Genomic DNA, 26104 nt, shown 5'->3' on the forward strand with positions numbered 1-26104 from the left:
CCAAAAACCTGCAGAGAAATTTGATGCTGAAGACGATGCACCCCTTTGGGATACAAAGCTTACCAGGCTTCCAAAATAAGTATCTTCTTTCTCTCAAAAATAATACATTGTTCACTTAGCTTATCTTTTCCAGATATCTCAAACTGTCATTGATACGTACATCAGGTGAATGTTTGAATAAAAACTCAATTGACCTGTTTAACAAGACCAGATGAGAGGAAATTTGGGCACTAAGAAATGTTAACACTACTTGGAGCAAAACCATCCTAGGCTCGAACAGTTACTGCAGCTTTTCAAGTTTACACAATAACTTTTTGCAGAAATCCTATTGTTAGTTTTTCTTTCTGTCCATTGTAAAATTCTAAATTAATTAGGAAAATTAATTATGTAAGAACAGACCTAAACTACTACACTTGTGCCAGCCATTCAGGTCACTGCATACTGCATAAACAAAATGCACCCTGACCTTCAAGCAAGCTAAATCAGATGGCTGATCAGATACAAGGTTGATTTTTTTTATTTTGTTTTCTTAGACGGACTCTCTGGTAGCAGGGGAAGATTTATAATAGCTGACTTCTTCCTCAGACCTACTACGATTGAAAGAACAAGACAAAATACGGACATGAGCTGTACAAAATGTATTTAATTCATGGTTTTAGGAAGGACATGAAAGAGCATCCACCAAATCGTAAAGCAGTTGGCATAATTTCAAATTCCTACGTGGACAATGGAGGAAGCCATCCTAGATGCCATGTCCAAGAACATCATGGACCACAAATTGGTTGAGAATGGCCAACACGAATTTAATAAGGGTAAAACTTGGCTGAACAGCTTGCATGCCAGGCAGCAGCAGAGGCAGCTGATGGCAAACTGGGCTATATTTGCAAGGCCAAAAGCAGTCTGATTTTAAAGACTTTGCTTCAATGTCTTTTGTGGTTTCACATATCATATTCCTTACAGGACTTGAATGTAATAGTTGTGGATTAGTTTTCAGCTAATGATTTTTCCTCAGTTCTCACTGTTCTTTCTTTCATACATTTAAACTTTACTTAGATTTTCATTAAAAAATAATTTAAAAAGCAGGAAAAGAAAATGTGTACACCAAAGCCTGACAGTTACATTTGTCTAATTTATTATTTTTTGCTTTGAAAGAAGGTGTTAAAGAATCATAACAGATAAATTCCATTCACACTATATTAGTTCAAAAGAATAAAAGCCAAAAATAATTAGCATCAGCAAAGATTTCAGATTTTAAAAGAGTGAGCACAATGCATTCCTTGTGTTATTCCTCTGTACTGTGCTAGGAACTCTGTAATATTCCATCATTACAAAGTGTGCTTGTGAAAGAATATAAAAATAGGCAAACAAAATAAAGACCAAAACACTCAAGCTCAGAACACACAGTGCACAAAGTACATTCCCATTGTATTTACCCAGTCATTAGCTATCTGTTTGCATTGTATATGGGGAAGTGCAAAGTAAACTAGAAAGCTTGCTTGCGTAGTCACTGACATCAGTATTGTAGGGTTATTAGACACTGGACAGCCTTCTGCAAAAAGCTTTTACGATTTGAAACCTTTCGAAAATAACAGACCTGGATTTACTGTGAGAACTGAGACAGCTCCAACCCCCGTTGTCCCATTGTCCCGTTTTCCCTAATTAACACTGCTCGGCATGGCAGGCACAGTCCCAGATGCCGCATGCCAGAGGGAACAAACACTCACGCCTTCTGCTAATGTAACATTCTTGAATTTCATTGTGTGATTATTTAAAACCCATAAACACGGAGCACAGGATGATATAGTTTTCTGTTAATAAAGAGCCATTATTTGCCTCCTCAGTGCGTCCCCAAACCCTACAAAAATGGAAGAAAAAGTGGCCATGGCTGCAAAAATATCACCTAGATCTGTTAATGATCTTCTAGAGAGCCACAGCTCATGTTGCAAGGTGCAGATGAGAAAGTGGGGAAAAAGATTCAATAGGACCAGAAGAAATGGTAGCACATTTCTTTTGGGCCCCAAGAAGCCATATAGGAATAATTTACAATCATCCTTAGCACAGAACACAGACATCACTGTAGTACCACGGCTACACTAAACCTTGCTTTTTGCATGCGTGATAATAAGAGAATAGTGTGAAGGCAGCATGCTTGCACATGTCCTCCAAAAATTAGTTTTTCCTATTATTTCTCATCTAAAAAATGTTCAAAGGGTATAGGGAAAAAAAAAAATCACTTATATATGAAATTTAATGCAATGACTGCCATGATTTTCCATGATCAAAGGATATAAGTCACATAACTTAATCCAGCTTGAAATCTTGGGAAGAACAAAACCTCACCTTCAAAAAAAAATAAAAATCTTTTTAGAGTTAAAAAAAAATCTTTCATTTTGGAAGTACATCAAAAATATTTATTTCACTGCTTATTTTCAAACTTCAAAATTGCCAGTTAGATCTGCAGCCATGTTTCTCCATTGTTTTTCCTTCCGATTTATGTATCTTAAGGTTCCAGAAAGCACACATGTTGCCACTTCATTCAGAGGAGGAAAAAAAGGCATGTTGCAATATGATTGCTTTTAATCACTTCAGCTATAAAGCCAACATTAATAACAACTTTGAAAACTCTTTATATCGGCCATCTTCCTCAAATCCTTTGCTTTTTAAATACACTTACTGCTAAAAATTCTGGCAAAATAAAAAGTGAACACAGATTAGAAAACTTTGCAACTGTCTGGGGAAAGCGATGATGAATGCGTAAACTCCTAAGTGATAGGGCTGCCCAGAATGCAGCCAGGAATTTGCCTTTATGCCTTTGCATAAACTGTCCGAGTTGTAGGGAATAAAGATATTGCACAACGCAGCCGTGTGCAAGCAAATTCTTAAGGCTCCAGCATTTGAAGAGGGTGTAAATTACAGCTCTTAAAGAAAACTAAATTTTTTCCTTCTAGCACTCAGTAGATATCAAAAGGGGGATGGTGGGTGGAAAGAGTCTTTAATTTCTGTCCAAAATGATGCCTGTGTTATGCTCTCTCTATTCAAGTTAACATATTGTAAGCTTAAAGTCCAAAATGACTCCATTCAAGTTAATTGACTTATACCAGGGGTGACTTTAGTTTTAACATAAAAAGGGGTTGCATTGTTTTCTGTTGTTGTTCTGGGGGGAGTATCAAGTGAGTGTTTGATACTTTGAACAACCTTTCCTGTTCTGTCATGTGCTGCTGGTAAAGTTATGCTTTCCTTCTCATGAAGCAGATGCTTCCTATCATTCTCTATGGACGGATTACACTTGCACTGAATAAACTTTGAGCAATTTGAAAACGCTTTCTTCCCTTTGCTTGTGAGAAGTGTGAAAGTCAAGGAAATGTGTGTGCATTTAACGCAGCCACAACTGAATGGCTTGCCACCAGCAAAACAATCTGCATGTCCAGCGCACAAAGAAACAGCAGCCTTCCCTGAAGCTGCTCCCGAGCTTTTAGGGCTTTTCAGCTTTTTTTCCCTGATTGTCCCAGAGCTGAATTTTAAGTGCTTGATTTCACTGTGCTCCTGGCTGTGATACCGGAGTCGTTACTCAAGTACAGAACTAACCTAAACGCTGGCCCTTCCATATTTCACAATTCCTTTCAGCCCTGTTTTGAAACACTTCAATCACTGGCACTATTTATATATATGTACACCCATGCTACTCAATATCTGTGCTATAAATACCTGTCTGAGCTACTCAACTATTGCAGAACCAGGACTGGATTAAGACTCGCATTGCGCAAACCCTGAAAATGAGCACTTACCTCTGATTTCTCACAGTGACAAACAACTGGCAAGGCAGCGAGCACCGGGCTACCACCAACCAAGGTCAGCACGTAAACAGAGGACTGGGACCTCAGGCTTGCAATGAATTTTTTATACCACAAAAGGCTTTTCAAGTCTGATAAAACTGAATTACTTCCATGGGTGTAAGATCTATGATGATCTTTGCCACATTTTCATCAGGACTCCAGGCTGATGATTCAGAGTAGGATTAACAGTATGCAGAACCAAAGCCCGCAGTAAAACACTTGAACATTTGCAGAGAAGCAGCCTTTTTTTTCCAGAACATATTTTAAAATGTCAGTGAGGTCTTATTTTTAATAGTATGAAAGACAGACATAATTATTAATATTTTAAATGCTAATTAAAGCAAAGCTGCAGTTATAATGTTGTACAGCATATAAACCTCAACAGGAAACCAAAACTTCATTTTATGTAACACTAAAACTGTCTTAAGACATTCTGCATTTTATTTAACTACTTGGCAGCAGTCAGATGAGTAAATGGACCTTCTTTTGCAATACATGCTTTGTACAGTTAGAAATACACTTCACTCTGACCGTAGGGTCAGTTACTGACAGTGACCTGCGAATTTCAAAAGCAGCTTTTCCCTCCTCCTTTCATTCAGACAATAGCGTGTACAACCACAGCTCACACCAGAAATTCATTTTTGCAGTGTCAAGCCATCTGTCTGTAAATGCTGTAAAACTGTAAAAGTTATCATAATACAATTCTAGTTTGTATCACTATACTTCTGGATGGGATGTTAAAACAGAATTACTATTTTCACTGAAATTATTAGCAGCTGATTTTATTAAGCCACCTAGAGTGCATTTAGCTGAGAAGAAGCAACAATGAGTAATTATCCCCACCTTGGGATCAGAGTGGAGCTTTAATTATTTCAGCTTGCTTTTTATTAGACTGTTTGCATACACTAAATAGAAAATATTTTATAAATTTAACAAACAAACAAAAACATTATTATACTATACAAAAGCATGATTTTATCTCAGTGGTTATTCCACCATCCAATGAAGGTTACATGCATGGTAGAGAATACGACATCTTCATCTTTTAACTAAATCAATTCCTGAAAAAGTGATGTTTCTAATCACAGGAGGCCAACATTATATACTCATATAATCACAGAAGTCAAATAACTTTCTACAAGTCATTAAAAGGTGCACATCCTTGACATATGAAAAACTGAATTTAGTAGAAAGACGCCTGAAGCACACTTTGGGCTAATTCTCAGCTGTCCTTTCTAGCAAGGCATCTCATCCATTAATAAGTCTTGCTCTGGGGCAAGTTCAGTCCACAGAAGGGGAAAAAAAAAATCAGAGAGAAGGAAAAGAAAAGTAATTTTTATTCCACGTTAATTTTATTCTTATTTCAAAAGATATCCTCAATGTATTAAGTTAATGGATTTTTGTACATACTCGTATAATACCCTTGCAAGCCAAGTATCAATCTCTGTCCCTGGAAAGTCAAATTTGGCCATTTAATTTGTAAGCCATGAAACACACCACAGTTAAAATACTGCTACCACAGTAGAAATAAAATACTCTGAATCCATATTAAGAGAACCTTTTAAACAACTTTTTTTTTTTTTTTTAATTTCCACAGCACTCTAAATTTAAAAAATATTCTCATGCCAATAAATAAAGGGACATATGTGCACACAAAAACTAATTCATTTTCAATCACACAGTTATGAGAGCAGGGCTGCTGAAGGACCTCTGCTTAAAAGCCTGCTCTCTCTCGCTTTCAAAAGGTGCCTTGCAGATGCTTTCAGTTAGCCTGGGACAGCTTCTTTAAAGAATTTAGAAATGCTCGTCCTGCCGAAGTTAACTAAATGGCTTGCTGCTCTCAGTGATTCAATTACCCTTGAGCAGGAAACTTCAATATAGATAAAAACCAGTTACTAATGTCACTGGCATTAAGCCATGACACTTCTTTCCTTTTTCTTTCAACACTTTCCTGTGACAAAGTATTGCTGTGATTACATAGTTTCTCTCTTATTTCCTCAACAGATGATTTACTGAATAGGAACACTAAAAGGAAAACCTGGAAGATGCTTCGATTACCTTTTTCAAGTACCTGATAATCACTGTTTTTCAGGAATTAAAAGTTTGAAGAGAAAGAAGCCAGCAGTCATATTTTAGTAAGTTTCATTACAGAGGAAGATTTCTGTAATTCGGAATACATACTAAGGTAACCAAATACAGACCTTTTGCCATAACTACTTGTATACGATATTAAAAACAAACAAACAAACAACAACAACAACAACAAAAGACCCTTTTTAAAAGAAAACTACATAGGAGAAGGACTGAAAAAAAAGAAAACAGCATAGTCATATAAATGACATTTAAGATCAAAGGTTAAAAAAAATAAAATAACCTTTTCTAATCCTCTACCACGGACCCACCACAACCGTGGTATATTTTTCTGAAGGTTCTGTAATGTCTCTAAATGGGTTACTTTTAATAAATTCCACCAAGGCAAGACACATACTAATTAATTTGCATTTTTGAAAGACTAATGGACAGTGAACATCCCACTTTCTGCCTGTAATTAAAAAAAAAAAAAAAAAAGATTCCTTCTTTACGGAGCTTTTATCTTTTGATGTGGTGTGAGTGTAACTTTGAAACGAATCATACTGAAGAAATTTGAGTCCTCTAAAAAATATCACTACATTAGGACATTTATCTTGAGCTACATCAGTCAAAGTTACATGTTTACTCTAATAGCTGGCTGCTAAATAACTTCATTTATCTCTCCTATTATATAATAAGCTCTTGTTATTTTTGTAATATAAAATGCAAAGCTGTACAAGATTCTGATATAACATTGCTGAATTTAATGCAACTAGAGAAAGTATAAAATATATATAATTTGTTATATATAAAATTTAATATGCATATATAACATATCATATATTATAATATATAAAATCACCATTCTAAAAGACCTAGCAACATTCCTTTTTCTTTTTTTTCTTTTTTTTTTAATAATGTTATTCATAATACTCTAATAGTAGAGCACATTCTTGGCATTTTCTTTGCCCAAAGCCATTCTATGTTTCAGGGATTTATTTATTGTGTGGTTATTTGCTGGTATCCAGCACAACTGATGTTACTGCTTAAACAGAAGAAGGTGCAGGAATACAAACTACTGTAGGTTTTGCTGCAAGGACCTCTAGCTTTCCAATGCTACACATGTGCAATCAATTAAAGAAAAAAATGAACAGGTGACACCTAAGGCCAACCCTCCCCTTCGTGCACTGACTTGTAAAAGCAATGAAATACTCAAAAGAGGCATTCAGAATGAAGCCTTAGTTCCACTGACTTCACCGCCTGGGCCTAGGTTTTCACCCTGGGTGAACTGGAGCCAAGTGTGCAGTGCCAGAGACACAACGGGGCGGGAAAGGATGCAGCGTCCACACGACGGCTCTGAAGTCTCAGCAATCTGCATTTACTACCACCTCCCTGCCTAAAAGCTAGGCAATTTTGAACGTTACCTCTCCTTGGGAACCACATTTTATCTCTTTTCCTTCCTCCTCTGCAATTCTCCTAATCTAGGACAGCCATTTCTACACAAGGTAAGGGAGAAATGGTACTTTTTCCACCAAACGATTGGAGAGAGGGAAACACTTCTGCCCCCCTGCTTCTGACCAAGAAGATACTTACGCTCCACAGACGTCAAAGTGACTGCACTGCCAGTCATTTGCTCACGCTTTGTGCTTCACCAGAAGGCAGTCAGGCGATCAGACCTCCACTTGCCGTAGCACGGACAAAAGGCACTTACTCAGTGATCACAGTGAGCAAAGTACTATTTTCAAGCCAATGTATCTTAGGAACAATTCCAGTTGCACAGATCAACTTTTCCAGAGTCAGAAACTTCCATACATAAAGAAAAGATGTGCTTGGCTCTCTGCAGAGAAACTTTTTTTTTTTTTTCTAAGTTTCGAAGGTTGTTTCACTTCATGTGAAACTCGGTCATGTCTAACCCCATCAAGTTTTGCTCCTTGTGAGAATACTGCAGGTAAAATGACTCGTGGTGTACGTGCCTACCACCTCATTTCCCGCTTAGCTGTCCCCTATTAAACCTGGTAACAGGAACAAACATTTCCAGCAGGCTGCGGACAGATGCCTGCACTGCTACTGCTCCTCCAGTAAAGCTGCCTTTCAAAATCCCACCTCCACAGCAAACAGAGCACAGCTACAGAAAGCATCCCAGGCACTGTCTATACAGAGCCCATGAAACGTACTTACAGCCAGGACGGTAACTCTTGTTCATTCATTTCTGCTGGTGGTACAGGACATAACGCACCTCTCGCCAGCAGCCTACAGTGTTGCTGCAGGTAAGGTCAGAGAACAGAGGGGCATGGAAGGCTCTTTCCCTGTTGTTTTTCTTCCCGTGCAACTGGAATTGGCAAATTTATTTTTCTCAGGAACTAATTCTTGGCTTACATCTGCTCCTCACTAATTTTTAATTGCTTTGGTAGGTTTTTAATTGCTGTGTTCATCACTGTAACACAGGGCCATGTGTCCACTTAATTCACAAAGCCTATTGGACAAAAAAGAGGATTTCTTAAGTTCTTCCACTGGGCCTATTTAAGCTCTTACATGAAAACTGAGCACTGCCACAACTTATCCTACAATCGTATGTCCAGATCTGAGACTTGGGTAACTAATGGCACTAACGGCCACTAACTAATTGGGCACTAATTCAGGCCGTGTCTATGCACAGGACAGCAGACGGTTGCCTTCTCAAGGATGCAGCAGAAGCTGCTAGCCTAGGTTTTAAAGGCAGCAAAACTGCAGCCTTCATTTTCCTCTTTACCTTAAAGAACTTAAATGTAGCCAACAGCAACAGTATAAAATTTGCAGCACTCTGGAAGGGCACTGAAGTGCCAAAGAGTTCAAGAGGCTCTTTTTACATCATCTCTTATGAATACATTCAGTACGGAACTGAAATAACTCGATCTCGTGTGCGTACATGAAGTGCCAATACATACATGCTGTTTTACAGGCCTGTTATGTATTAATTAGAGTAAGACCCTAGAAAACTAAAAATCAATGTCCTTTAGTTCCTTTCAATTAACAGTATTAAAAATCCTTCAGTGAGACATGAATGTGAAAGCATAGATTTTTCTTCATTTTGTAGTGTATTTTTCCTCTCTGTTCTGCACAGATTTTTATATGCCACTGACCACTCTGCTCCAGTCATGCTGCTCTGAACTACACCCATTGCTGTAAGCTCATCGTCATCTAACCAGGTCATTTCTAATGACCATATGAAAGGCCAAGAAAACACAAAGCAATATGCTTCTATGAATCAACATTTTACAGCCCTAAACCTACCCACTAAAGTAAATTTTTTGATCAAGAAAGACAAGCTGCTGAGTATTAGCACCAAAGAAAATCTGACATGTGCCACAACTACTAAACTTCACGTTATTCTTTACTGTGGCTTGCCCTTAGGACTTAAGTTGTGATACCTGTGGCCAGTAAAGAGTTCTAGCATCCATTAAAGTGTCTTGAGAAAGGATGCCAAAGGCAAGCAGCTTCAAGCACCCCAGAAGTCTTGTATAGCTGTAACGCACTGGAAACTGGAAGAGAACTCACTGCTGTGCTGTTACTGGGACTGCTGGGCATGACATCATAAACTGCTGCTCAACAGCGACTCGTAACTCATTCTGAATAAAAGATAATGCCAAACAAAATAAAGCAAGTAAAACACAGTATTGCTAGGTTTTCAAGCAGAGAGGTTAAATAACCTCTGAATTATTAATTACTTTGTAGGCTGGCCTCACTCCAGAGTCCTGCCATGGAATGTCTTTATCAGACTAGAGTCAGAGTTTCCAAGCACTGCAAAGCTATTAAAATGAAAGTGTTTTGTTTGTTTGTTTGTTTTAACTAATTTGCATTAAGCAACAAGTTGGCAATTTGACATGGTAAAATATGAAGGTCCGCTCGGTAGCAGCTTTAACATTTACCTAAAATTACTACAGAATAGCTCATTGCTTTGATGTGCTCCTAAAACATCATTAGTTATGTTTACATACCAGTTAAAACTGCTGATGCTACTGAAGTCTAATATGCTATTAGCGGGGGGGAAAAAAATATGTAAAAATACCACCACATCACAGAGGAGAAAACACAAGACACACAGTCATGGAAGAGGTTTTTGCTGTTTTTGTTGCCCTCCCTCACTGTCTGGAGAGAAACCTTCTCATTTCTATCAGCTCTGTGGGTTATCTGAAACGTATGGTTAGCATCACAACGTGGTTCTAATCAAAGCAGTCTGAATTAAAATTATATTTCTGTAAGTGCAAACTAAAACGTACATTAAAGTAGAAACACAAAATATTTCCTTTCCCTAGAAGAGCAATGTCTAACAGCTCAAGAGATGGACATGCAAAAAGCAGGGAGTGCACAGCAAAGAGAATTTTTCATTCTGCCTCAGTGGTCAGAGTTTTGGCCCCTCTCAGTATTAGCATATGGAAGGCCAAACACATTGTTTAAATTTATAAATCACACTGAGTGAACACAGATCCATCAGCAAGATGATGCTGGAGTTCAGCCTCAGGCATATGGACATTTGCATGCCAAATTAAATAGCAGAACATGGGAAAAGTGTCCTCAATGAATACACTAAGATGGTACTTAACATTATACACTCTACTGATTAAGGAGAATCCAGCACTGAACTTGTTCAGCAGTCAAAACTGAACTTTCAATTTAACTTCCCTGCACAGCTACCACTCCCAATATATTCTGCCACTTTACCACTACACATTGTCCTGAGATAAACTGCCTCTGCCTGTCCAAAAATTTGCATAAGAGATGGAAAAGCGTGCAGCTGCACACTTGCATATCCATCCAATGCAGGGAAACCAGCTCAGAAGACGTCAAATAGGTTTTTGATGCATCTGGAAGAAATGCTGCCCCCTGCCTAACAGCCAGCACAGCAGGAAACGGGACAGCAGCAACCACGTGTCAAGGAGCGGGCTAATCGGCATTGGAGGCAAAAGCACTGATTTGAAAATAATTTAATTTTATATTGTTTGAATGTTTGAAACTAAATAACTCTACAGAAAGCGTACAAGTTAATGTCAAAGTTTGAAAACATTCTTCTTGTGGTTAAATGCTTTCCTAAAAAGTGACCGATCTTGCTGGGTAATGCGTACCGTGAACGTTTGCCTGGACAGACAGGCAGGAGGTCTAAATTAGCATGCGTCTGTCATCGCTAGCCACTGCTTCACTCCAAGAACTGTGATCACATATCAGCAAAGTCATGTTCTCCCTGGAGAGTGCTTCATTTAAAAATACAGTAATGGTTTCTCTATGGACTTCCTGCAAAATGCTACGATGCTCAGACAAGCATCTTGAAAGCTTCGGAAAGGATGTTACTATTTTTACTCAGAGTTAAATAAAAGCATCGGTGAAAAATATGAGATTTAAATAGCTATTAAAATAGCTCAAATATTTTCAGCTATTCCAGTGTTAAGAACTGATTTAACAAGATTTCTCTATTATCTCTACAATACAAATTCAAGCATAACTGATAAACTTTAATTATTTTTTCTCTTTTCCAGCATTAAAAGCTGCTAACTGCACAACTTTGCTGATATTTACTAATGAATCCCATACTGCAACACACTTCATTAAACTGTAACAATACTGAATAAAAATGCCTTAACAAGAAGTGCATATAGCACTAGAGAAAAGTAAATGACAAATCTATCCTCACTCCTAAATCCGTACTTCAACTGGAAGATGTAGAAACTTAAGGATGGACATCTAACCTCACTAATAGACCAATATTCACCTGGAATTAGTTTCATCTGTAAAACACAGCATGCACATTTACGTATTTGATTAGCTTGTAATAACTGATAACACTCATATGTTAATGTCCACGTTTTGTTTTCGGAGTGAAAAAACAGCAGCAGAACACAACTCTTGCTGGTGCGTATGCTCTACAAAGGCAGATAGATGTATTCACAGACACTAGGAAGAACCACCCAAAGCTTCACTGATGGCTTTGCTCTCTCACTTATTAAATACTCATAATGAGGCAGTGCTTATCATCTCTCTCAGCACCTATGGAAACTTACAAGCAACTGTCTCGTCCTTTTCTCTAGAGAAAAAAAAGGAACTGCTTTAACTCCCACCAGCAGCTGGGAAAAGCTTACTCCAATGCATAGCTTTTAGACAGCAAGGACCCAAAAACAAGGTAGACAGTGCGTAGACTTTACCTGGTTGGGAACCCTTGTCTGAATGAGCATGAGAGGGATTCAAGCCTGGGTTACTCATTTGCAAGCAGTGCACATGGGTGGTGGGGTTGTTTTGTGTCTCATACAGTACATGAGACTATCCCCTAAAAAGAGGAACACGTGCATAAGAAATACCAAAATCATAATACACTTGCTCAGTCTTGCATGGATGTTTTTATGAAAATTTTCACATAAGTCCAAGAAACTTTGAGTCGAGCTGCAGACAAATAAGATTGTATTGTGATTTTTGTTGTGCCTACAGACAACTAATAGCACATACCTACCCTGCATTTACAATTATGAAGAGTGTTTGAGGGTACATTTTATAAGAATCCTGCCACAGTATCTGAGTACTTCATTTTGCACGTTATTTAAGGAGTTGGGGTTTGTTTGGGTTTATGTGCTTGGGAGTTTTACACAATACAAATAAATACTGTGTGTGCAGTCCAATATTTGGCTACATTCAATTCATTAAACCACTTTTCTCTCTGCAGTATTGAATTTATCCAACTTAGAACAGAACACTCCCTCATAGCCTGAGCAGGTAACAGATGCTACTGTTACTATGAGCTCTTCTGCTTGCATTTTAGAGAAATTTGTCTTTCCTTATGCCGCCCAGAAATAAACATGTATGGAGTCTCATAAGCAAAATGTCCATTAGGATATAACAGAATCACAGAATGGTTTGGGTTGGAAGGGACTTTGAAGATCACGTAACTCCAATCCCCTGCCATGGTCAGGGACACCCCCCACTAGCCCAGGTTGCCCAAAGCCCCATCCACTAGAACTTTTTCAGAAGTCCAATCATCTTGTGATGCATTTCTTACCAAAGAAGATGTTAGTATTGATTTAAGGTATCAGAGGATGAAACCAGATTAAAATTGGGACAATCCTGCACTATGAGTTAAGCTATCACGAGAGACTTCGGAAAAAAGATCTACAATTCTAACCTCAAATTAGTGTGGAGAAAGTGCAGGCACTACCCTGTGAACATGCGTTCTTGTCAGATCATGGTTCCCTTTTGAGGGTGACCCAGGCTGAGAAAGCTACCACCCCTGCCAGACAAACACAGCCAAACCCATACAGCTGGGTTCAAGAAGCATGAGGGGATCTCACATGTTGTGAGGGGGGAAGGTCCAGAATGGGGGACACAGTGGAGTGAGACAAAAAAAAATAGTTCTTCTGATTAGAAAAGAAAATAGAGCAGCTCCAATGTTTATTGCTGTATTCAAGCTCTTCAAAATACACAATAATTCTTATTTTCATAATTAGTATGAAAGATTAAAATTAAATTCATAAGTCAAATTCATAATATGAAAGGCCACTTTTTCATATTCATTTTACTGAGCTTTACAGTGAATTTCAACTTCTCTCTTTGTAGTATATCTGTAGTATATCAGCTTCAACTTTTTTTGATGAAAAGCAGTTTTGTTTCCTTTTAGAAATCTTGGTTTTGTAACATTTCTTCACTTACTTTCTGTATTTCTTATCAAATATGCTGATGTACAGGACTGAATGCTGAATAAGACAGTCAATATTATCCACAAATTTAGACTTGCAAAACTAAAATTGCTTCTAGTTCACACTGCATCAGAAACTGGGGGTTCTCATAACTGTCTACATTCATATTTTACAAACACAATGAGCATCTTCATGCACCTGTCAAACACTTTTGACTCAAGCCACTGAATGAGATTTTTATTTAGGTGACATGATGACATTTCCCTCATTACTCCCAACTCCTTACTTAGGAAATAACATTTTTTTTTTCCATTATTCTGGATTAATTTCTGTATGTTCTGATTTTCTTTTCCTTCAAAACAGTTGTTTTTTTTCCACTGCATTATTAAATATTTTCGCCCATCTTCAATTTGCTTTGCTGTTTTCATTCCAGCTTTTATTTATATTTTATACCAATATTTCCTAGATCATTCTCCTAGTGACAGAATCTGATGTTGCACATTCTATAAAACCAGGCTTTTATGGATTGTGATTCCTACTACAATGACTGAAAGCATGGAAGTGGCAAACAAAACTATGTAGGATAGTAAATGAAGCACTAGACTGCCTCTTTCAGTTCTTTCAGTTTTACTGCCTATTGTGATTGTGTCAAAGCAAAGTTAAAAAAAATTCAGATTTAATAATTTTTCTATGGGAACTGAATGACCATACTCCCATACCCACATGTTTCAGCATGCTGTTTTATTGAGTGTCCGTGCTATATTTAGTGCAGAACCTCTCTATTTAGCTACTCCCTGAAATTATCCTCAACAGTGAAAGAAGTCTGTCTCTTATGAAAAGCTGTCCAGGCTGGCCTGTCCTGAATTATCTTTCTAGTCAAGTTGGAAAAATGTGTTTTTAGGTGTTTTAAGTCCTAGACTTTTATGATTCCTCAAACTGCACAGAGAATTCTTCCATAATTCCCTCATTTCCATAAGTAGGGCTAACTCTTTGTATCTCAAATTCCTCCAAATTTTTAAGGCTTACACATTCCATTGTATCTCAATGCTCAATTCAAAAGTCAATTTGTTTCAACACATGTGAGAATAAAATGATTTAAATATAAATGAATGACAAGTACACCATAAGAATTGCTTCCAGTAAAGACAGACTTTAAGAGAAGTTTGCACCTTGTTCATTTAAACTAATTTTAACTGCCACTAGCACAAGATTTTATGTTATTCACCATAATTATAAAATAAACTCCAAAGAGTGCTCCAAGTTATTATTTAGTTCCTGTTGCAATAAGTAAACTCCTAATGCATACACATATGCATGGTTTGAAACTCAATCTTTCTCTCAAATATTTTGGAATACTACATTGCAGTCACCTGTTCTAAGAACTACAGAAAGCATGGAAGGTGTCACAGCTTCATTGGGAAAAGCCACCTTAATTTCAGCTTATGGGAAAAATGAAGTAATGGAACTGTACAGAGTATCTAAACACCCAAATTCAGAAGACAAGTCGTATGAAAATTGGTTCAGTTCAAAGATTCTGCAAGTGCCATGTTGGGAAGGCGATTTCTTTTTATTTTTTGCTGTGATTCTGTAAAAACACTGAAAAAAAGGCAGTTCCCGTCCAATTGGGCTATTTTATTTCAAATATTCATACTGATGAAGTTAATGAACTGTTCTTTACTCTTGTTGTTCAAGCTTTTTCATTTTCACAAGCTCTTCGTATGGTAACTTACTAGAATAAAATTGCTCTGAAGCTGTTACAGCTTTGAAAGGCATTCCTAGACATATCAGCTTTTCTTTTTCCTGAAATACATCTCACAGAAATAGCTCATCTAATAGTTTCTTCTAATGTTACACAGTAGCAGGAAATTACCCCGCTTAGAGCAGATTAGGCCTTATTTTGCAGCAGCAGAAGGAAATCTAAATCCCCACCAATCCAAACAGACAAAGATTATTCTATCCAATTTTACATACAGAACTGAAGAACTGAAAAAACAAGATCACATAACTCAGTCCTCTGATACGGGTTATTTCATTGGATTTGCTGGGACCTTTCCCCTGATTAACGTTAATCTTTTGTAAGACAAAGCTTGGTGCAACTTTGAGAAGCTCATGATTTCTTCTGGAAGAAATCTCTGGTAGCTGACCTAACATCTCCCATTCCCCAGATCCTCCCCAGACATAATCAGATGCCCCAGGTCAAAATAGCTGCCAGGCAATAAGAAAATAAACCGCATTACAAAGACAGAAACTCACCCTTAAACCAGCACTGCTCTATTCTTGCAAGAATGAAGGAAATACGTGCCTTGTTACATCTGTGCAAAGCTTGTGCAAGTAACAGTGTGCCATCCTGTTATTTCATAGATGGCAATGAGCTCACACCCTTCTCGAACCATGTATGTTTTTTGTGAGTCAATAAGTAAGGCACATTTTCATGGTGGATTCTGCTGTAAAGTTTCTAATGTGCACAATCCAATTTCATAAATTAAAGTTCAAAAACCTTAAATAAAACATTCAAAATTAGTAAAGCATCTTCTATTTTTTTAGTAACTTAAATGTTATTTGTAGATAGTGGGGGAGAAACCACCAAGACTGTTTTGTGACACAGATTTTCTATATTTGCAAGATCAATGCCAGATGGTTTGTGCATGTTTATTTACATTTATTTTCAGTCCTAAAAGAAAATAGTGACTACCATATTGTTGTAGGCATAATACAGCATTCCCACATCTAGTCCCATAGAAAGCAGGAAGCTACACATTTGATGTAGAAGCCCTAAAAGACAGGAAAAAAAAATCAAGCCACTAGTCAGCACTCATGTCATGATCCTTTCCCAGGTATATTTCCTAAACTACTCTACCTATAAATTCCCCCAGCAATTTTAACTCCATTCTCCTCTACTTTCCAATTTCTCAATACATTCTCTATAAAATTACCATCACTTCTCAGAAGCGTAGTACAGTTTTTGTAAAAGAGTTTGCATAAAGAAGGAGAAGAAAGGTGACTTGAATAACAAGAAAGGAAATTACATGCTGTACTATGCCAATTCAAGTGTTGATGAAGTCCCACAGGTAAGTAGTTCATATGTATTGGATCAAAATGGACCAGAAATTAAGCAGAACAGGCTCTAAAATTCAAACTAGCAAGCACATTCCATCATACACGGAACTTATATAAATATAGCAAATTGCAACAACTGCCTATTATACTAGTGTCAATTTAAAATCTCATTTTAAAAACAAAAGCTACTTGTTTCAGATTTACATTTCCCTCACAACTGTATAATTCAAAATGTTTTTAAAGAAATATCGGCTTCTTCAGATTGCCATGAAATTTTCAGCCTCACCCAAGTTTCAAATAATCTCTTCTAATACATCACGAACTAACAAAAATAAGTGTTTGAGACTTCATACTAAAATGCCACCTGCTAATAGAGAAGGGAAAAAATATAAGTCCTCCACAGAATTTTCTTCAAATCTGATATGTTACATTGACCACAACAAGACCTATAAGACCTTCAACGTAAACTTAGCTTTCTAATGTATTACATTCTAGAGTGAAGGATAATTTTGAAATGAAACAAAGAGATGATGTGTTATGCTGGGACAGAGTAAATTTTCTTTGTAGAGACTCATATGATTATTGTGTTTTGAATTTTTGATGAAAGTAGTGGTGATAACAGACTGACAGTTGTGACAGAGCACTGCTTGCACTAAGTCAAGGCCTTTCCTGCTCTTTGTGCTGCCCTGCCAGCGAGGAGACTGGGGGTACACCAGGAGCTAGGAGGGGACACAGCCAGGGCAGCTGGCATCTTTCTACAAAGCAATCAATACAGCTGTGCTCAGAGGCTCATCCCAGTACAAGCAACCTGGAATAATAATCCCTTCATCTGCAAGGAAAAGAAAAACATTACTTAAATTGGAACACTGATGGCAGCTACTAATAGAGAGATCTGATAAAATGGTTATTAACCACCGAAATCATGAAAGACTTCTAAAATGAAGGATTAGTTCTTTATCTCAGAGCTCATCATAAAGTTCTTTATCACTTTATTCTTTATGTAACTGAGTTTATTTTCCCCTTCTACAGTTCTCTGTTTATAGCTCCCTATTAAGTTTCCATTTCCTTCTGAAAGCATATCACACCATCATCTTTATTTTGTCAGTATGGCAGCAATGACAAAAAGGGAGCAGGACTGCAAGCTGCTTCTCTGGAAGGCAGCTTTTAGAAGGTTCACTGATTACTTCAATTAGAGAAGCAACATGGTTGGTCAACCTCACCTATAAATAGCTCTGGAGAGTAGATACATTAGAAGGTGAAACACTACAAGTTAATTAAAATACAGCGATGACAAGATTAACAGAAGTGAATAGGCAAAATAGTACAGCAGGCACTTGCATTACCCCGATATAAATTCCTCCTCTTGTCAGTTTAACATGCTCAAAGGCTGCTAAGCAAGTAGCTGGCTTGAACCTCTTGGTCCCTCCAGTGGGCAGCTCCTCCAGTTGACTCTCCCAGAGATAGCTGCCTACACGTACACCTGCCTCCCAAGTCGCTCAGCCTGCTGTCCAGCTTGAGGTTGGCTGGTGACAGACACTGACATGCTCCTGGTGCTGGCACTCAGACCATACACTCCCTCAAACACAAGGCAGTGTCCCACAGGGGAAAAGGGTTAGAAACGGTGTGTGATGAGAAGACTGGACACATGGTGCTGATCAGGCATAGTGCACAGCCGGACAGCCCTACCAACCAGTCCTGCTTCTCCCCCTTTTACCCAAAATCTGCCCTGACAGTTATTGCTGGCTGTCTCCTCTCAGCCCACGGAGACAGCCTCAGGAGGAGCCAGGTCAGGGGCTCCATCTCCCAGGCTGGGCTATTGGGGTTCCTTTGCCCGTGACTGTGCCTTCTCACAAGGGAGCCTCCCCCCTTAGCCCGTCTTTGAAACCACCATTTCTCTCATTTTCTTCTTCAACAGGGGTGCAAACACTGGATTTGCATTCTTTTACATTGCAAGTTAATAATGTGCTGATGATTTCCACACCCAATTTTGGAGATGACATCTCAGTGGGCCTTTCTCCAAGGCTCCTCCAAATATGCTCCAATGTGTCCCTTAAGGAAAAGTTTAGGGCCCTCCCTGCTGAACACTTTTGCAAAGCTTTTATACACAATATAATCAACAAGCAGTATTAACTGTACCTGTATTGCATTTATCCTACCATCTGTTGCTCACTTCATAATACCCATTGAGAACATGTAAAAACATCAGTACTAAGGACAAAGTCTTATCACATGGAGTTTTAACCACACCACTTCATCCTGTTCTTAGTTTTATATGTGTAAGAAATCAGAGTGAATGACTACTTAATGCAATAATGTGCCCCCTTTTAAATATTCTGTACTTGACACAGAAGAGTTCTGATTTAATATGCTCTCCAAATGCTTTTATCTTTCAAATAATGAAACCTTCCATATAGTTTTCTCATGAGTGAAAGCCATCATTTCCAATCACACTCATTTCCTTGATATCTACGTTACCATGAAATGTTTATGACAGTTAACTGTTTTGAAGTAACCTGTGTATTTTTATTCACCTTATTTCTATGATGAGAGACCTCATGGCAAGGATGGAATAACAATATGGAAACTAACCATCTAATCCAACTGGACACAATTGATTGAAGTCTTATTATTTCCATGTGTAAGAGGAAACTAAAGCCAACTGCAATCCACAGTTTTTGGCATTCTCAGTATGCTTCGCATCCAGTAAAAATGAATTTCACTTTTCATTTTTATTTTTACTGCACACTGATATCAGACATATAGACTTTACTTGATTGTTTAAGGAACGTGTTTAAATGAATTTAAAAAGCAGGGTCTTTATTATGCCTACTGCTCTTGAAAAAGCTGTTACGTTTTGCAAATGATGTTCTGCTCTCTTTTGCAGAATGGATATTCTAAAAAATAACTGGTATCGAAACTTTCATAAAGGATGCTGAAATCTTCAAGAACAGATATAAAGAGTAACAACAGTATAGTTATAAAACAGGTTCAAGTCAGCCAAAAGAAACTCACGATGGATAAATTCAATGCCAAAGAGTTATATTTCAATTTGTTCTGAAGTAGCATGTGTGATAAATTAACTAATATTTCTCAAGAAACAAATCCTCATTTCCTAAAAAATTTAAATGCAAGATTATTAGTTACCATCATGAAACAAATATATGCTTTCAGTATGAACCAAAAGAAACAGTCCTTTATTAAAGGTTTTTAAAGCTCGTTTGCTAAATATGTCATACTTGTCAATATATATATCCCTGATATGAAAAACAAACCAAGATGGATCAACCATGTGAGTCCCTTTCTTAGTGGAGGTCTGAGGAGATTAAAAACTCATTTTTTAGTTTCAGCAATATATTGATCATACCATGAAATGAATCTTCCAGTAATATTTACTGATAAGCTTTTTTCTTCATCTTTTTCTCTCCAACAAAAATATTTTTTATGCCACTAAATCATGAGATTGCTGCCTGACTTTAAAAAAAGTTCTCTCTTCAGGTGTTAATTAATAGTAACACACAACACTAAAAGACAGGTACCACTGATTAACTTCTGACATTTTCCTAAGAATTTAAGAAAAATCATCACTTTCAAGACACAAGGTTGGCAGTGCCAAATGACTACTAGACCTATTTCAATTAACAAGGTCACCTTTAGAAAGGGAGAAATGGAAGAGGGATCAAACACTGCTTAGATGATAAATATTTGCTTCTTCATGAAGACAATTTCATACACAAAGTGAATTATCTTCACAATAACATTAAAATTAATACAACTACTCTTAAAAAAAATGTTTCACAAATACTAAGAAACTTAGTTTTCTGACTCGTTATGCATATTTAACTCAAAATTACATTCCCAGAACAATTAGCTCCATTATTTTCTAGAAGAAAAAAGGCTAATTTCTAAGTTTAACTGTCTGTATAGCTTTTTTGTGTGCGAACTTTAGAATTTTTATCTGTTCAGATAAAGTAATGCAAGCAAGCAGAAATCTGAAATTAAACCAAAACAAATCAAAAAATATGAAAACCCCAATTTTTAATATAGTGATAAATGTTATTTCTATAGATAAACACTCTCAGGCATGCAGAATGCTTAAATACAAAAAATCTGTGTACCTGAACTGTAGAACTGATTTCCGATGCAAACCCTCCTGTCAAAGGAGCCTCATGGCTAATCAGCAATCGCCCAGTCTTCACCACTGACTGAAAAGGAAAAACAAATATAAAAATGTAATATATTACAGCTCTTGTCATTTCTTACCTGTATTACTTAAGAAATATATGAATTGTATGATATTAGCAGTACTTAAGTGTAGCTGCATTTTCCCTCTTGCATTTTCACTGAAATGAGGAATCATCCCATAAATCTAAACTGGGTAATTACTAGAATGGTTTTTTACTAGGGAATTTCCTAGAGAAGTGTTTAAACCTTCGATTCCTTTCTAAGCAAATAGTAAGAATAAAAATAGATTCTACTGGATTTAAATTTATCCTATCAATTCAAATTGTAACATTTCTGAAAAGGAAAAAATTTTTAAAAGTCATCAACTTGGATCCTGTGAAAAATAAAAAGCACACATGCAAATAAATCCTTCATTGATAAACCTTCCTGACCAGACGCTAGGTAAAACTCATGATTAACAACTATTCAAAACTATTTAGCAAGAAGACAATTGTATGGATTAATGTTTCTTATTCAGGTTTTACACAGCGATTGCAAACATTTTCTAATTTTAAATCTCGAAGTTTGTGAAGTCGATATGGAATTCACTTCAGAAATAATTCCATAGCACGATACGTACAGAATGTAACATAAGCTACTTTTAATCAAAAACAGACTGTGTTTATGTTGAAAGACAATGATGAAAGCAAAATAGTTTAATCTGATGAGAGTATAAAGCTTCAATACAATCAAATATCTCGAGGTTTATTGTAACTACATGCTAAATTGCCTAGATTTCAAAAATATCAGATGCCTCTGGTTAGAAATATGGCAGCCAAGCTTTACGTTTCATAATAAACATTTTACCATTTCATAAAGTGGATAAAAAAGTTCCATGAACTTCTAGATTTACATATTGGGGGGGGGAACGACATCAAAAGGTTGTTGCATAGTAATCTTTCAATGACAGGACAGTTAGAGACATATTTTTAAATATAATTCTACAGTGTACTGTTAGCATACCAGTAGTCATCAAGAAGGAAAGCCCAAGATACTGGTAGCTATCAACTCAACTTTTCTTAAAGATATGAACTTCTCCAGTGGGGCAGCTCCAGGCTATCTACTTTATAGAATATATAAAGGCTATGTCTTAATAATTCCATTTTCGTTATGAACTCAGTATTTTCCTAATCCTTTCTCTTTTCTAAGGCAGCTCATATGCTTTAAGTAGCTTGTCCACAAAGGTACTGGCAGATCACAAGCCAATAAGCTATATGAACCATATACTGTACTATGGAGGAGCCTGACAACATTCAGATCTAAGCAAGACAGGAAAAGGCATTCCAACAGTTGGAAAGTGAGGTAGGATATTTCCCGTATTTATTATACCTGCACTGGAAACTCATAGCTAAAGAGCAGAGACATTAAATGCACTACAAACCTGTCAAATACACCAAAACAACAGCTCAAAAAAAATAAACACTCCAGTTCAAATTTGTTATGATAAAACTGATATGACTAATCAATTTACAAGTTTGGTGTTTTTTTTATTGTGTGCTTTTTGCTTGTTTGTTTTGAGAATCCTCTTATTTTAAATGAAGATATTTATTCTTTTGCATATATCTATTCTGAGAAATACACACTTTGAAACATTACAAGCTATCATTAAAATTAGCATGTCAGGTAAAATAAAAAGTACCTGTCAGGCAACCACGCTAGCAAAGCTTGGAGGCCCTTGGTACCAAACCCAGATTGCTCCATGCCAGCATGGATACCTGCAGCACATTGTGCCATATAGAAATACCTTTAAAATTATTCTATATGTTAAAACAGAACCAAAATGAGCAGATGTTAATAATTACGCTGTATTACATTATTGTATCAACCTGGATTTTAAGGAAAGATCCAAGCATTCCAATTCCCGACTATTACAGGCTCTGCTGTATTAATTTTTGTTTGAAGTTTCACACTTGTTCCTAAAACACTGTGCATCTTTCAGAAAGACATGCAATGTTAATTATGGCATTTCCAGTGTTTGCAAACGCATCGCAGCTATTGCTAAGCTGTTCCAATGTTTAACTGCTTTCCCTGGTAAAAACTTGCACCTTATTTCTAAAACAGTTTGGCTGAGTTCAACTTCAAGCTGCTGGTTCTTATTTTCCTTCTGTTTGCTATCTATCATCTTCTAGGAGAAGCTATCTATTATCACATTTCTACTCCCCACACGAACATGTTAAGATTGTGATCAAATCATCTCCTACCCACACTTTTGCTAAACTAAGCAGACTGAGCTTTAAATCTTTCATCATATAGCACACTTCCAGTTCCTTCATCATTCTTACAGCCCTTCCCTAAATCATCTCCAGTTTTCAGTGTCCTACGCCCATCTCAAACCAGCATTCCAGCCTTTTGCAGAGCAACACCAAACACAGAGGCAATGTAACCTCGGCACTGCGGTTCTTGGATGCATAAGGCCTTTTGGCCAAAGCATAACCCCATGAGTCCAGTTTCAACTGACAACTGTGATTCCCCGTTCTTGGGAAACAATATTTTTTGCCTCTAACAAATAATTGCTTTCTGGAGTAAAGAGGGAATAATAGTCTGCATTCATTATTTCAAGATGTAAAATTATATTTGGATATGCTGAAAAACATAACATGAGCCTGAACCCAGCCCAGTCAATGAATCCAACTTCTCTTTATCAGTGATCGAGTGTCTATTTCTCCAACGGCTTCCTACCTCCAACATTTTTCTTTTTAATCAGTAATGGTTTTAAATGTTTTCCATATCTTTGATAAAAATACTAAACAGGTTAAAAAACAAGCAAAAAAAAATCACACTATGCAGGATCTCAGTGACTTTATTATGACCATTCATTAACATTGCCCTTCAAAACAATACAATTTAAGTCAGGGCAGCCCTACTGCCTTACTTCTCAGCTATGTTGATTTGTTTTGTGAGCACCTACTAAAGTTCTCAAGCAACTTCTCATTGTTGATCATGTATTTCTAAGTTATTTCTCCCTACTTGTTTTTTCTAAGCTATTTTTTTCATGGTTTTGTAGATCATTCCTCCAAATTGTTTCGGTACACAATTTGGAGAGTGGAGTTGTTTGTTGTTGTTGTTGTTTTATTTTGTTTGTTTTTGTTTTAAAAGAAAAACAGCTCTGTAATGCATCAGATAATTAATGAATTACTGGTCAAAAAATACTTTAGTTCAGCAAAGGTAATGGGTCTCTGTCCTCTTCATTTTAATTATATTGTTTTCTCTACCAAAGACTACAGTACCATATAACAATAACTGCAAACAGTTGCAACAGATGTTAATATTTTTTTATAAAGCAAAAATTTTATATGCATGTATATACTTTTTCTACATTGGCAGTGTTCTAGAATGGCTAAGTTATAAAATTCCATATGAAGATGTAGAAATTAAAATCTTATTTCCTGGAAATAAAGAAGTTAATGAGTTAAAACAGAAAATCTCACAAGTATCTGCTCTACAAGCTATAGAGCACAGAGGACATGAATTGTTAATGACTGTTTGCAGATATCAAAGCTCTTCTATAAAACATTAATTTCATTTTTAAATTAAGCTACAAAGCATTACTCCTTGTCAGATCAAACGAGTCAGGCACTCAACCTCCAGGGTAACCAAAACCCAACATTCAGAAGAGCATTTTGCAGTCCAAATATTTTATCAAACAACTTTGTCTACGGTGCGGTAGACATCAGCTAATGGGGTCCTCACCTTTCAAACCAAATTGGAAATACCACTGGCATAAAAGCTGAAGAAAGCGGTGGATAGATAAATCCGCACGGTGTAGCAAACTGGTCATCACAGAATTCTACTGGTTTGTCACCTTTTAAGAAGGCAGATAGTTGGAGTGTATTTTTCATTTGGATTAGCTAGAGAAACAGGCTGTCTTTCAAGGAATGAAGTATTTTGTCCCCTCATACCAATACCTTTTACATTCCTAGAAGGGCTTGACACTTCTCCATTTCCCCAATAGCTCACTGTCTTTTGAAATACCAGTCTTTACACTTAGTCCTACATCACTGAGGGATTCAAAGGTTTAAATGTACGCACATAATGCAGCTCACACAGAGTACTTTAAAAATGCATCTTCAAAGAATACAGTGTGGCTTAGGAGACTGGCACTGATATAAAACGTTTCTTCTTTACACTCATAACCAGAAGTTGTTGCTAGCTGATCTTTAAATTCCAGAGAGACTTTTGAGGATGCTAAGTGTAATTGTAGGTATCTTCTGTCTCAAATTAAATGAAAATGGAAAGTTTTGTTTGTTAGCTTTAGGAATGATCCACAGAGGAAAGTCAGAAGAAATATCCAGGGATTTAAGAGAGCAGGGGTCTCAGTCATTCTGTGTTTTCTTCAGAGCTGAGTCCAGCTGATGTCACCCTGGTTGCTCCCAGAAGGGAGGGCTCCTGTCCTACCCAACACCTCAAGTTCCCATCCTGGCATCTCCTCAAGCACTTATGGGGCTGTGGGGAGAGCCAGTTTCAGGAGATAAATTGGTTTGTCCTGCAGTATTTTACAGTTAGCAGCAAGCACCACCGGAGAGATGTGGCATCAGGGTCACCTCTTCCAGAAGCAGCCCAGCACACTTCAGCAGTGCTTCCACTGAGGCCCAGTCAGTGACGCTCCATGCACAGGCCCTCACACCACTGTCACCTGTGCTGCAGCTCGGCATTGGAGAAAAGATGCTAGGGCTTTCAATTACTACATTAACCCTAAAACAAGAACAAACACACATACTAAATACAGATTTTCACCTCAGTTTCCCTGTCAGAACTGCTTTACATCAGGTTTAACACAACAGCAGTTTAACACAACAGTTCAGGTTTCTCCAGAGCACGAGGCTAGCGGCATGATCCCCCAACCACCCTCTAACACCTTTGCCAGACTGAAGCTTTCAGGTTGCACACTGAAGGTTTTCTGAACAGCCGCCCAATGTTTTTGCAGTGAAGCAGCTTAGCAAATTATTTTCAACCTCCCTCACCGCACTCTTTATCCAAGAGTTTCCATAATCACTTTTCTATTCAATTCTCAGTTCGTCATCTTGGCTGCTTTCTCCTCTCCTACAGGCACTGATGACAGAATAAAATAATACACGCCTGATGCTTCCAAGCGCTTTGAAATCTAAGTGCAGACATTACCAGTAACATGCTGTGCCCTTACTCATGGGAAAGCTGACTTAAACCAAAACGAGCTTGATGGTCAACTGTATTTTACGCTATTACTCTATGCCCACAGTAACAGTGCTATTTCCACTGTCACCAGCTGCTTCACTAACACAGCAATTGCCTTTAAAG

General features: G+C 37.3%; 1 protein-coding gene across 1 annotated transcript in view; it reads right to left on the reverse strand.

The window, feature by feature from the left end:
• BCKDHB (branched chain keto acid dehydrogenase E1 subunit beta) overlaps window positions 1-26104 on the reverse strand; it is a 123132-nt gene that overhangs the window by 32331 nt on the left and 64697 nt on the right. Inside the window, exon 9 of the mRNA XM_068678105.1 lies at window positions 20725-20811. Coding sequence (XP_068534206.1) covers window positions 20725-20811 — 87 coding nt within the window. The remainder of the gene's footprint in view (window positions 1-20724; window positions 20812-26104) is intronic.

This window comes from Anas acuta, chromosome 3 (assembly GCF_963932015.1).
Source record: "Anas acuta chromosome 3, bAnaAcu1.1, whole genome shotgun sequence".
In the NCBI taxonomy this organism is placed as follows: Eukaryota; Metazoa; Chordata; class Aves; order Anseriformes; family Anatidae; genus Anas; species Anas acuta.